Below are 12,414 nucleotides of genomic sequence, written 5' to 3' on the forward strand. Positions count from 1 at the left end.
CCGCAGTCGCTCTTGAATGTAATAGCACCTCGACGGGTGCTCGGAAAAGGAAGCGGCCCTTTTTTCCGTTTTTTTTTGCGAAATGAATGTGAACCGAGAAGCTGCGCTGTGTGTTGACCTCTCCTGTTTTTATTTGCCGCACATCCCCACGGAAGCACGCCTTCGCACGTGCCGTGAAACTCGCAGGTTCCGTAACCGTTTGTATAGTACCGATATTACTATTAGGCTGTCCCTTGTGTCCGTCCGTCCGTCCCCCCCAAGTTTCAACGACACGGCACGGATGGAAAAAAGGGGCCGATGCGGACTTCTTCGTGTGACTGGTACGAGTTGGGGGGGACACACCGCAGCGTATTGTGGGAAGGCTTTTGTTCTGCTCTTGGGGGTCCGTCCGTCCCCCCTCTATGAGTGCCATGGGGCAGCTGGAAACACAAACCGGGAGGGCTGGACCCTCCGGCGGAAACGAAGGGGCGAGAAACAGGGACCTATAGATCTCTCTCTTATTCCGGTCAACGGCCAGTATACGGAACAGGGATCTCTGACGCTTCCCTTTCGGAGACTTTAGTGCTGCTAACAGGATAGAGAGGCTGGGGGAGAAACCCAGCCCAGTTGTGCGGGGTATAAATATTATTATTATTATTATTATTATTATTATTATTATTATTATTATTATTCTTAGAGAGAAAAGGGCACCTTGGAGATGGGGCACTTGGCAGGAGGGTCTCGCCGCTGCCGGCTGCAAAGATGGGCGCGAGACTCTGGATCACAGGGTCGTGGGTTTGAGGCCCGCGTTGGGCACAAGATTCCCGCCTCGCGGGGGGGGGGGGTTTCGATCGGGTGACCCTCGTGGTCCTTTTCGAACTCTGATCCCACGGTTCCATTCTTGGGTACGGGGGGGATAATCTGGAAAACGATCCGTACACCACACCACAGCGGGTTGCGTTCTGTGTTTTCCCTGCTCCCGATAGGCCCGTTGCCGGGAAAGCACAGGACGGAATCGAGACCGCGGCTCTGCTCTTGAGTAGAAGGCAGTGGGACGCAGCCGAGGGTCAGTGACCAGATCTAGCCCCCTGCCTTCTCCCTAAACGTGCTGGAAATGGTTTCGAAAAGTCAGTACAGTGGTCCCTCGGTTCTCAAACTTAATCCGCTCCGGAAGTCCGTCCCAAAACCAAAGCGTTCCCAAACCAAGACGCCCTGCTTTTCCATAGAAAGGAATGCAAAACGGATCGATCCGTCCCAGGCTTTTAAAAACAGCCCCTAAAACAGCAATCAAACGGGGATTTTACTATCTAACGAGGCCACCGGTCCATAAAATGAAAGCGATAAACAATGTACTGCGGTCACAAAATCAATCGGTAGCTGAACCGGGTTCCGCACAGTCACAAAAACAAAATGAGAAGAACCGCAAAAAAGAAAACTCAAAATAAATAGCAAAAACGGAGCACATTCGGCTTCCGAAAAAAAGTTTGCAAACCGGAACACTTACTTCTGGGTTTGCAGCATTTGGGTTCCAAGTTGTTTGAGTACCAAGGCGTTTGAGAACCAAGGGACCACTGTGTTGCCATTTCCACCGTTTCTGGGCCATGCCTCTTAAAAGGAAGCAGGAGTCGTGCCCTGGGGTTTGGGGTTGCCGTAGGTCCAGATTTTCCCGGACACGTCCGGGATTTTAAATTGCGGAAACAGCATCCTGGGTTGAACGTCAAAAAAAACCCCGGCAAAACATCCTAGTTCAGAACCAGGAAGTTTGGGGTGAATTCCCCCGAGGAAGCTCGACACGTCCGGATTTATTTATTTTTACTTCTTGAGCTACGGCAAACCCTAGAGATGTATTTTTCCCGCATGGTGTTTTTATATAAAAGGGTTTTGGGGTTTTTCCCCGCTGCGGTGTCCAGGCAGGAGGGGGCTGCGGGTCGATGCCGTTTCCGAAACACCACGGAGATGCGTCAGCCGCAGCAGCGAACCCCGGTTCCGGAACGGGGTTCCTGCAAAGGACCCCTGGGGGTGCGGCGGTTGTCTTCATTTCATCCGCTATTGCTGCGGGAAAGCACTTTAAAGACATCGTGTGTAGAGAGACCGATCCGGGCCGACGCGGATCCGACTCTTCCCCAACGCTTTTTGCAAAATGCACTTTACTCGCGAGCGAGCGGGTCGGATCGAGGAAGGAGACCAAACGCCGCCCCCCCCCCTGCCGCCACCCTCGAGTCGTGTTTGACAATCCCCAGAGAGAGAGAGAGAGAGAGAGAGAGAGAGAGAGAGAGAGAGAGAGAGAGAGAGAGAGAGAGAGGAAATATGTAAAAAATAATGATAAATTTTTTCTGTTGACTGGCGATACGGAAAGGGCAGTGCTAATATTTACGTCTTGAAAAATGCACTTTCCCCCCGCGAGCTCAAAACTCCCGGAGGTTTATAAATAAAAAGGCTACACGTGGTCAGTATATCGGCCTGTTGTGTTGTTCAAATGAGAGGCGTCGCCATGTTGGGGTGACCCCCAGATAAAAGGGACCGATAGCTTTCCCCCCCCCCCCCACGTTCCCTTCTTAGCCCACATTTGAATTTGCAAGAATCCCCAAACCGCACTCTGAGCAATAAGATGCGCGTCTGGGGAAACAAAACCGACATAAGTTTCTGGTCCTCATGAGGATAGACTTTGAACAGAGTGGAGGCTCGACCGGTGGGGTAAGGGAGATATTTTTAGGGGTCATGAAGAACAAAACCAAACGGGCAGTATCCTTCCCCCCCCCCAGCCCACCCAAATGGTATGATAATAAACGACCCGATATAAACACACACACACACTCACACACAAAAATATATATGTATTTTTTCTTTCTTTCTTTTTAAAAAAGGAAGCTTAGATGTGTATTTATCACCTCTAGAAACCCTCACACTGTGTTTGGGGAAGAAGTTGCTTAATATATTTATTCTTGTGAATGTCGGTGCAAAAAGGAAGAATCTATACCATTGCAAGCTTTGATGTTTTATGTTTTCGGACGAATGAGAAAAAAAGGCATTTTATCTGTTAAAGCACTAATACTGCACAAACACACACACAGAGAGATAAGCGCACAGAGATTTAAGTGTTCTGGAAAAGACCTACCTTGGGGGGGAAAAATTGGTTTTTTGTTTTAAGCCTAACGAACCGCTTCTGTTTGCATTGAATGTTTTGTGTAAAATTGTAACTTCTATTTTTTTAAAGAAAATTGGGGTGGGGTGTGTGGGGGGGGAATAAAGCCCTACATTTCCTATTAGGGACTCTGGACTGTTTGGGGGGGGCGGGAAATGCAGAAGAAGGACAGTATTTATTTAAACGGGGGGGAGGGGGGAGAGAGAAAAGGGGTTTTTTCCCATAAAATTTAATATAAATGTGCTTAAAACGGCAAGGAGGACCTTTCGGATGAGATGTATTCTGTGGGACGGTGAGATGTACATTGCACAACGGGAAAGGACGGATGGAGCAAAAATAAACCCATTTTGCAGGATGGAATACAAAAAAAATAGACGAGTTTGGGGTCTTTTTTGCCATTTCCCTTCCTTGTAAGAACTCGTCCGGCATCCTGTTCTCACGGTGGCAACCCAGATGCGGGGCCCCGAGTTCAAGAGCAGCTCAACTCTCCTGCGGTTCCCGGCAGCTGGAATTCAGAAGCATCACTCGGCCTCCGACTCCGTTGGCAGGTCAAAACCACCCCGGCTGGTAGCTTTTCAATAGCCTTCCCCTCCACGAATCTGCCCAGTCCTCTTTTAAATCCTGTGGCAGGGAGTTCCACGGTTTAGCTCTGCACTGAGGGCTTTCCGTTATCTGTCCCGGACCCTTTTGCTGGGTGCCCCCGAGAGTTGGAAGGGACCCCGAGGTCTTATCCGGTCCCAGCCCCTGCAACGCAAGGAAGCTTTTTGCCCAACCCGGGACTCGAACCCGCGCCCTTGAGATCAAGAAAAGTCTCACGCTCTGCAAACTGAGTCACATATGAATGAATGAATATTCGCGTCGGGCGTCGGCCATAGCGATAAAACAACATACAGCGATATACAAAGAACAGAAATGAAAAGTCAGTTATATAAAATACATTTTGGGGTTTTGAATCAATGGTCAAAAATAGTAGATCTTATTCCGATTGCTAAAAAGCTTCCCACTTTTGCTGTCCCCTGCTCATATTGATGTGCCAAGGGAAAGGACACTGGGGCAGTGGCTGGGCGACCCGGAAGGGACAATAAAAGAGGGGGGATAATCTCATTCCTCAAGTCTTGATCAAGAGGGCAAGCCAGAAGGGCATGCGCCGCCGATTCGGGACGGCCATCTCCGCAGGGACGTTATTCGTGTGGGATCTGTTGGAATCGTCCCTCGAGTCCAGCCAAGGGCAAGACATTCAATCTTACAAGAGTCAAAGCACATCTATATTTTAAAATTGCTAGGTTGTGCAGATAGGGTGCCGGAGAGTCGAAATGGGAAGTTGGAAAACAGTCACGCCACGGGGAAAATTTCCTTATTGTGTCTCCTCCAGCACCATAATTCAAAAGCATAAATTCTCCGGCGATCGGCCTTCTTTATGGTCCAGCTCTCACTTCCACACATCACTTAACCAGAGCTTTAATTATTCGAACCTTTGTCGGCAAAGTGATGTCTCTGCTTTTTGAGATGCTGTCTAGGTTTGTCGTCGCTTTTCTCCCAAGAAGCAGAAACCCTTAAAGCCTACAGGACCAAAAATTGGGTTCATCCCAACATACAGTCCCTCCTCTGACAGTTGCACCCATTCCTGCCTTGCCTTGAAAGGGGGTCAGACTAAATGACCAGGGGGGTCCCCTCCCAACTCTACATCTCCGTGATGCTAAGATTCTCTCCTCTGCAATTCCTGCACCTGCTCCGAGGTCACGCGGATTACCTACTAACAGCTGGGGGGGGGATCACATTTATCCAGTATTTTTAAATTGGGGGTGGGAGAGAGGAGGGAGGGGAGATTTGTTTGTTTGCAAGCAGCGACATCTAGTGGACGCGGGTCGCATGATGGCTCCGTTCACACCATCCATTGGAAGCGCCGGGGTCCCACTTTATTGACAGTAGCGGCTTCCCCCAAATAATTTTGGGAGATGTAGTTTGTTAAGGGTGGTGCTGAGAGTCCTTAGGAGGCGCCCTGTTCCTCTCCGAGAGCTACCGTTCCCAGAGATTCCTGGGAAGAGAGATTGACTCTTAAGTCACTATTAAGTGACCAGTTATGCTCTCCTTCCTTCCTTCCCTCCCTTTCCTTCCTTCCCTCCCTCCCTTTCTTTCTTTCTTTCTTTCTTTCCTTCCTTCCTTCCTTCCTTCCTTCCTTCCTTCCTTCCTTCCTTCCTTCCTTCCTTTCTTCCTTCCCTCCCTTTCCTTCCTTCCTTCCCTCCCTTTCCTTCCCTCCTTCCTTCCTTCCTTCCTTCCTTCCTTCCTCCCTTTCCTTCCTCCCTCCCTCCCTTTCCTTCCTTCCTTCCTTCCTTCCCTCCCTTTCCTTCCTTCCTTCCTTCCTTCCTTCTTTCCTTCCTTCCCTTCCTTCCCTTTCCTTCCTTCCCTCCCTCCCTTTCTTTCTTTCTTTCTTTCTTTCTTTCCTTCCTTCCTTCCTTCCTTCCTTCCTTCCTTCCTTCCTTTCTTCCTTCCCTCCCTTTCCTTCCTTCCTTCCCTCCCTTTCCTTCCCTCCTTCCTTCCTTCCTTCCTTCCTTCCTTCCTCCCTTTCCTTCCTCCCTCCCTCCCTTTCCTTCCTTCCTTCCTTCCTTCCTTCCTTCCTTCCTTTCCTTCCTTCCTTCCTTCCTTCCGTCTTCTTTCTTTCTTTCTTTCCTCCCACCCTCTTTCCTTTCCTTCTCTAATCTTAAATTTTAATAAAAAGAAAACCAATCAATTCTGTCCAAAAATTAAATCATATATGTTACCGGAAACCTATCTGCACTTCCATAAGGATACATTATATATTACAATCCTTCTTCAAATACTCTCTATATTTCTTCCAGTCTTCTATCACCTTCTCCTCTTTCTGGTCGCGGATCCTTCCAGTCATCTTCTCCTTGTGCCCTCCATCTTTCCCAACATCAGGGTCTTTTCCAGGGAGTCTTCTCTTCTCATGAGGTGGCCAAAGTCTTGGAGCCTCAGCTTCAGGATCTGTCCTTCCAGTGAGCACTCAGGGCCGATTTCCTTGAGAATGGAGAGGTTTGATCTTCTTGCAGTCCATGGGACTCTCAAGAGTCTCCTCCAGCACCACTGCCTGCATGCAAACACCAGACGGAAGAAAAATTACATTTCCTTCTGCTTCAGCTGCATCCTCAAGTTTCAGATGCTGCCGTTGTATCGGTCGCAAGCAAGCTCACCTAGCTGGATAGGGTTACCGTCACCCCAGCCAACAATAGGCTCAGAAATACAATCGTGTGCTCCCTTCCGCAGGCCCGGCTTCCTGGGCTAAGCTCCATAGACATCACAGAACCCTCGAGTTGCAAAGAGACCCCAGGTGGTCATCTAGCCCAACCCCCTGCAAGGCCCACTCTCAAGGCAGAAACTCAAAAAATTAGAATATTGTGGAAAAGTCCATTTCTGTAAGCAACTGTTTTCATTAGCTACTGGGGTTTAATATACGAGATAGACTCATGACATGCAAAGCAAGATACGTCAAGCCTTTGGTTGTTATAACTGTGATGATTATGGCGCACAGCTGATGAAAACCCCAAAGCTGAGATTAATTTGGGGTTCTCATCAGCTGTGCGCCATAATCATCACAATTATAACAAATAAAGGCTTGACATATCTCGCTTTGCATGTCGTGAGTCTATCTCATATATTAGTTTCACCTTTTAAGTTGAATTACTGAAAGAAACAAACCTTTCAATGATATTCTGATTTTTCCGAGTTTCACCTGTTACATCATAAAACCCTCGAGTTACAAAGGGACCCCAGGTGGTCATCTAGCCCAACCCCCTGAAAGGCAGAAATATACGCAGCCAGACAGGGATCGAACTGGCAACCTCGGTTGTTATCAGCACCACACTCAAGCCAACAGAGCTACAGTGGTATCTTGGTTCTCAAATGCCTTGTTTTGGTTCTCAAACGCCGAAATCCAGAATTTTGGGGGGGGGGAGCCCCAAGAGAGTGTGGCCCCAAGTTATAGCTTGTTTAGCTTATAGGTAAATCCGGCACTGGAGCTCAGTCCAGGAAGCCGGGCAAGCGGAGGGGAGCGCACGATTGTGTTTCCGTTGGCCGGGGCGACGGTAATCCTACCCGGCTGGTTCGCTTTCCTTGCGGCCGATACAATGGTACGACGGCGCCTGAAACGTGAACCTCCCATTATGAGCTGGCGGCACACTGACGAGAGATGCATCCAGGACCCCAACCGAGGAAACCCAGCACCCAAAGGCGGGCCGCGGGTTCGGTTTTTGCCGAGGGGTCCTGGACGCAGCGAGGATGGAGCCTCTGCGACAGGAAATGTAAGTTTTCTACTGCCCGGTTTTTTGCACGCAGCCGGTGTTAGGAATTAGCAATATCGAAAGCAGCACGATGACCAGAAACAAATGCAATATGGAAATGCAATACAATATGAACAAATGCAATATGGAAAACTTTAGGGACTGATTCAGAACATCCTTCCTTCCTTCCTTCCTTCCTTCCTTCCTTCCTTCCTTCCTTCCGTCCTTCCTTCCTTCCTTCCTTCCTTCCTTCCTTCCTTCCTTCCTTCCTCCCTTTCTTTCCTTCCTTCCTCCCTTTCCTCCCTCCCTCCCTTTCATTCCTTCCTTCCCTTCCCTTCCCTTCCCTCCCTCCCTTTCTTTCCTTCCTCCCTCCCTTTCCTTCCTTCATTCCTCCTCCCTTCCTTCCTCCCTCCCTCCCTCCCTCCCTCCCTCCCTCCCTCCCTTTCTTTCCTTCTTTCCTTCCTCCCTTTCCTTCTTTCCTTCCTCCCTTTCCTCCTTTTCCTCCCTCCCTCCCTTTCCTTCCTTCATTCCTCCTCCCTCCCTTCCTCCCTCCCTCCCTCCCTCCCTCCCTCCCTCCCTTTCTTTCCTTCTTTCCTTCCTCCCTTTCCTTCCTCCCTCCCTCCCTTTCCTCCTTTTCCTCCCTCCCTCCCTTTCCTTCCTTTCCTCCCTCCCTTTCCTTCCTTCCCTCCTTCCTCCCTCCCTCCCTCCCTTTCTTTCCTTCTTTCCTTCCTCCCTTTCCTTCTTTCCTTCCTCCCTTTCCTCCCTTTTCTCCCTCCCTTTCCTCCCTCCCTTTCCTTCCTTTCCTCCCTCCCTTTCCTTCCTTCCTTCCTTCCTTCCTTCCTTCCTTCCTTCCTTCCTTCCTTCCTTCCTTCCTTCCAACTACTGCTTCGTTGAATTCTTCATCAGCGAATGAAAAATACTCTGGAAAAGTGCTCATGCAATTATGCAGTCACTAATATTTTCATGTATATTATATCGATTCGAAAAAAGATGGGTTAATGAAGAAATTACATGTCTTTCTACTAACGAGCGTCGAACTAATTCGCCGGTGAAGAATCCAGTGGAACAGTATTCGTGATCCGGAAACACTGTTCCGAGTTGGACATCAGAATCGGACATTTACGAAAAGCTTCACAGCCTGTTCTCCGCCGGATAAAGTCTGGCATCGTGATTCATTTAAGGACTTTCAGAGACTTTCAGTTTGTTAGTTTTGAAGTTTTGAATCAGTCCGTAAAGTTTTTAATATTGTATTTTTTTTTTTTTCTGGTCATCGTGTCACTTTCGATATTGCTGGCTCACATTTTGCAACAAAGGGGTTGGTTGGTTTAATTGGTGTTAGAAATTAGCCAGGTGCCAGGAGCGTTTTGCAACAGGGTCCGGTTGCGCCACAAAATCTCAATACGGCTAGTTCCTCCAGCTTTCTCCACCACGTCAGTGGAAGAGCTTCTCCCCTGCATTTTTACCCCAACATTTTCTCCCAAGAAGTCCATGGTTCGCCCCCCCCAACTCAGTCAATCCCTACGACGACCCTGCGAGGTAGGCCAAGAGGCTGCGACTGACTCTGAGGTCACCCAGCGAGCTTCCTGACGGAGAGGGGATTCGAACCCCGATCTCCAAGGTCCCAGCCTGACCCACTAACCGCTGCACCCCGCTGTCTTCCTAGAGTCCTGCTGTTATGGGGCAGCTCTATAAATTAAGTTGGCAAATAAATATGGGGAAACAAGGAGAAGAAGAAGGATCTGAAAGTGTTTCCTTGCAGCTTGAATTGGTTCTATTCTGGACTCTTTCATTTGATGTTTTAATGTGTCACAATACCCCTCCAACGCTTCTCCAATGAAAAATCCCCTCCGACGTTTCTCCCGTAAAAATAGGGACGTCCTATTCCATCCCCTCCAACATTTCTCCATGAAAATAGGGACGTCCTATTCCATCCCCTCCAACGTTTCTCGCCTGAAAATAGGGACGTCCTATTCCATCCCCTCCAACATTTCTCCAATGAAAAGAGAGATGTCCTATTCCATCCCCTCCAACGTTTCTCCTGTGCAAATAGAGACATCCTAAGTAAAAGCAGGACATTCCGGGATCGACTCAGAAACCGGACAATCCGCTTGGAAAGACTGATAACAGTGACTGGCCTCTCTCTCTCTCTCCCCCAGGACATCCCAATCTCCTCCGGAGGCTGAAGGCCGCATGGAGGCGGCAGAGCTGCGGTCAGAGGGCCAACCGTTCCTTCTCTCCGGCCGTGGGAGCCCCAAGATGGACTGCATCATCTGCTACTGCTCCTACGACCTGTCGGGCCGGCTTCCGCGGCGACTCTACTGCGGCCACACCTTTTGCCAGGCCTGCATCCGACGGCTCCACGTCGTGGCCAACGAGCAGCGCTGGATCCCATGCCCGCAGTGCCGCCAGAGCACGCCAGCTCCCCGCGGAGGGGTCACCATGCTTGACCTCGACCTCGCCGCCTTCCTGGCGGTCAAGTCGGAGAAGGAGCACCCTCGGGCCAGGCCGGAGACAGAGGCGGCCTCCAAATCGCCCGCCAAGGAGGAGCCAGTCACCCGGCAACCCGAAGGCCTGTGCCACGAGGCAGTGCCACGGCCGTACCTGCCGCCAAACAGCTGCTGTGACGGCTGCCTCTGCTGCGGGACCACGGCGGCTTTCCAGAGCTGACCGGGAGTCGTTTGGGGCCCCCCATCTGCCCCACATCCTCCTCGAAGGGATAGCAGAGTCCAGCTCCCTGTTCCAAGCTCCGCTCGCCTTGTCCGAGAGCCGCGTATTTTTTTAAAAATCGATTTTTTGCTATTTTTATCTATCGAAAAAAATATTATTATTTAGATCTCTTGGACAACTGGGCAAAAACCATTCACCCCCTCCTTTTCATCTGTCTCTTTGGAATTTGTATGTTTGGCTTGAGGTCTAAATAACAAGGACTACGACTGCCAAATTTTGAGTGACCTCAGCCGGGCAGATCCCTCGCTCCTTCCGGAAGGAGACCAAACTGCCCCTCTGGAGGGAAATTCAGCTTGTCCGAGCTCCAAATATGTCCCAAGGGATGGATTTCCTGAGCAAATTTAGGAACTGGACTTGGAGACCTGCCCAAGTCCAATATGTCAGAGCGAGACGGGGCTTGGATTCCAATTTCCAGCTCCCCCTTTGGTTTGGTTTTCTCGACACCCCCTGGGTTCCTGCCTGCTTCTGGAGGTTTCCCATCTCTGGGCTTCCAATACATTGAGCCTGACGGCGTTTCGTTAGCAACCGCGAGGACGGAGATTTCTGCACCAAAGCGGGTTGGACTAGATGACCCCCCGGGGTCCCCTTCTAGGACTCCAGCGGTCGCCTAACTTAATGGAACTTCCGTGGACACTCTTGACAGACTCTGCCACGTCCGCGATAACCTGGCCAAAGATGAGACGCGGTTTGGAGAAAGAAGCTGAATTTTTTAAAAAAATTATTATTATAGTAAAACCAGAGTGGAACAAGTTTTTGTGAGGTTTGCTCTCAATAAACAGGGTTTTGGACGTTTTGGTGCGTTTCGTGGCCTGGGCTAGCTTCCTATGCTGCCTGCTCTAACCACTGCTCCTTACTGCCCAAACCAGCCGCCGTCCTCCCTCTCCCCCCTCCCTAGCCCAACTGCCTTTAACTGCCCTGTCACCTGTCCGTCACGCTCCATCCTCAGCCAATCGGCACGCAGCATGCCTCAAAGGTCCCGCCCACTGGACTCCACCTTACCTTCAACCCCACAAATATCTCTTTGTTGCCAGGGCCGGATTTGGATTTGATGCGGCCCTCAGCTCCTGAAGGTCATGGGGCCCTTTCTATGTCCAGCTGTCCTTTGTCAAAAACAAATTGTCGCTGTTTTTTGTGTGTGTTGAATATATGCTATACGGTAATTTATGGAGATATCTAAAGCTGTTTGCACATCACAAAATACGCATTTTATCAAGGTAGTTGTTGAACTGAAATGCAATTAAGAACAAGTACATTAATAGTGAAAGAATTATTCAGCTCCAACTGAAAATGATTTTTTATTATTATTCACAAACTTAATAATGCAAACACATCGGCATTCGGCAAGAACAAAAGCTCCTTTAGAAACACAATTGACAAAGACTCACAATCTGGTCTCTAGAAACTTGCTACCACATGAAATAACAACAATAGGTGTAAATATATGATGCAAACTACTAATAATTGTAAATAGCAGAATGTGGGCACCCTATATATAGAAAGGAGCAAAGCAGGGATATTTTGGGGAGCAGGCTAGCAGGCGGGGCCCACGACTTACACAACACAAAACACTGTTGCTGGGTGTAGGTTTTATTCCATTTTTTTTATCTTATATTTTGGAAATGTACCTCCAGGGTTGTTGTTTTTTTCCTTTAAATTTTTTTGGGTGCCCCCAAGAGAGTGGGGGCCTAGGCTATAGCTTGTTTCGCTTATACGTAAATCTGGCACTGATTCTTGCTTTCCCTGAACTCTTTAGCGCTTGCAAAGAACAACATTGCAAAGACCTGGGCCCTCCGCAGTTTATTTCAACTGGGGGGGGCCCTCAGGAACCCCAATGCACCCAATGGGCTTCGCTATATGTCGCCAGGTGACACCCCCAATCTTGCCTGCGTTGTCCTTGAACTTCAACGATGCTCCTGGATGGGGGATGAAGGACCTAATACAGAAGCGAATTTTCAAATCCATTGCCCCGCCCACACATCCCCTTTGGCTCCGCCCATTGCTAGCACGTGGCCCCCGGAAGCTTCCGCAGGCGGGGGATAGCGGCCCTCGGCTGCCGAATAGCCCCCACGCGTCCCTCTCCGGCGGCATCCTTTCCCATCCCTTCCTCGCCCCGATCTCGGGTGTCTCGGCACCTTCAGAGCAGCAACGGCGGGGAAACCGCCCCCAGGCGACTCGAGCGAGCGAGCCCAGCCGCGCAGAGAACGAGGGAGAGGAAAGCCCAGCGCGACCTGGCTGGCTTTTGCTCCTGCAAAGGACCCTTTCCGGATCGGGGACGCCGCAGAGAAGGCC

At 49.9% G+C, this 12,414-nt stretch overlaps 1 protein-coding gene across 1 annotated transcript; it reads left to right on the forward strand.

Annotated features, from left to right (window-relative positions):
• Positions 1 to 7,245: 7,245 nt before the first annotated feature.
• Positions 7,246 to 10,065, forward strand: RNF224 (ring finger protein 224). The gene is made up of 2 exons (XM_033136924.1): positions 7,246 to 7,364; positions 9,555 to 10,065. The coding sequence occupies exons 1-2, from the start codon at positions 7,246 to 7,248 to the stop codon at positions 10,063 to 10,065; spliced, it is 630 nt and encodes a 209-aa protein (XP_032992815.1).
• The last annotated feature ends 2,349 nt before the right edge of the window (positions 10,066 to 12,414 follow it).

Source organism: Lacerta agilis, chromosome 18 (assembly GCF_009819535.1).
Source record: "Lacerta agilis isolate rLacAgi1 chromosome 18, rLacAgi1.pri, whole genome shotgun sequence".
Lineage (NCBI taxonomy): Eukaryota > Metazoa > Chordata > Lepidosauria > Squamata > Lacertidae > Lacerta > Lacerta agilis.

Bases quoted from the DNA above. Each gene is read 5' to 3' on its own strand.
- RNF224 (XM_033136924.1), top strand. From the start codon at position 7,246: ATGGTACGACGGCGCCTGAAACGTGAACCTCCCATTATGAGCTGGCGG. The intron at 7,365-9,554 runs GTTTTTGCCGAG...TCTCTCCCCCAG, and splicing joins AAAGGCGGGCCGCGGGTTCG to GACATCCCAATCTCCTCCGG.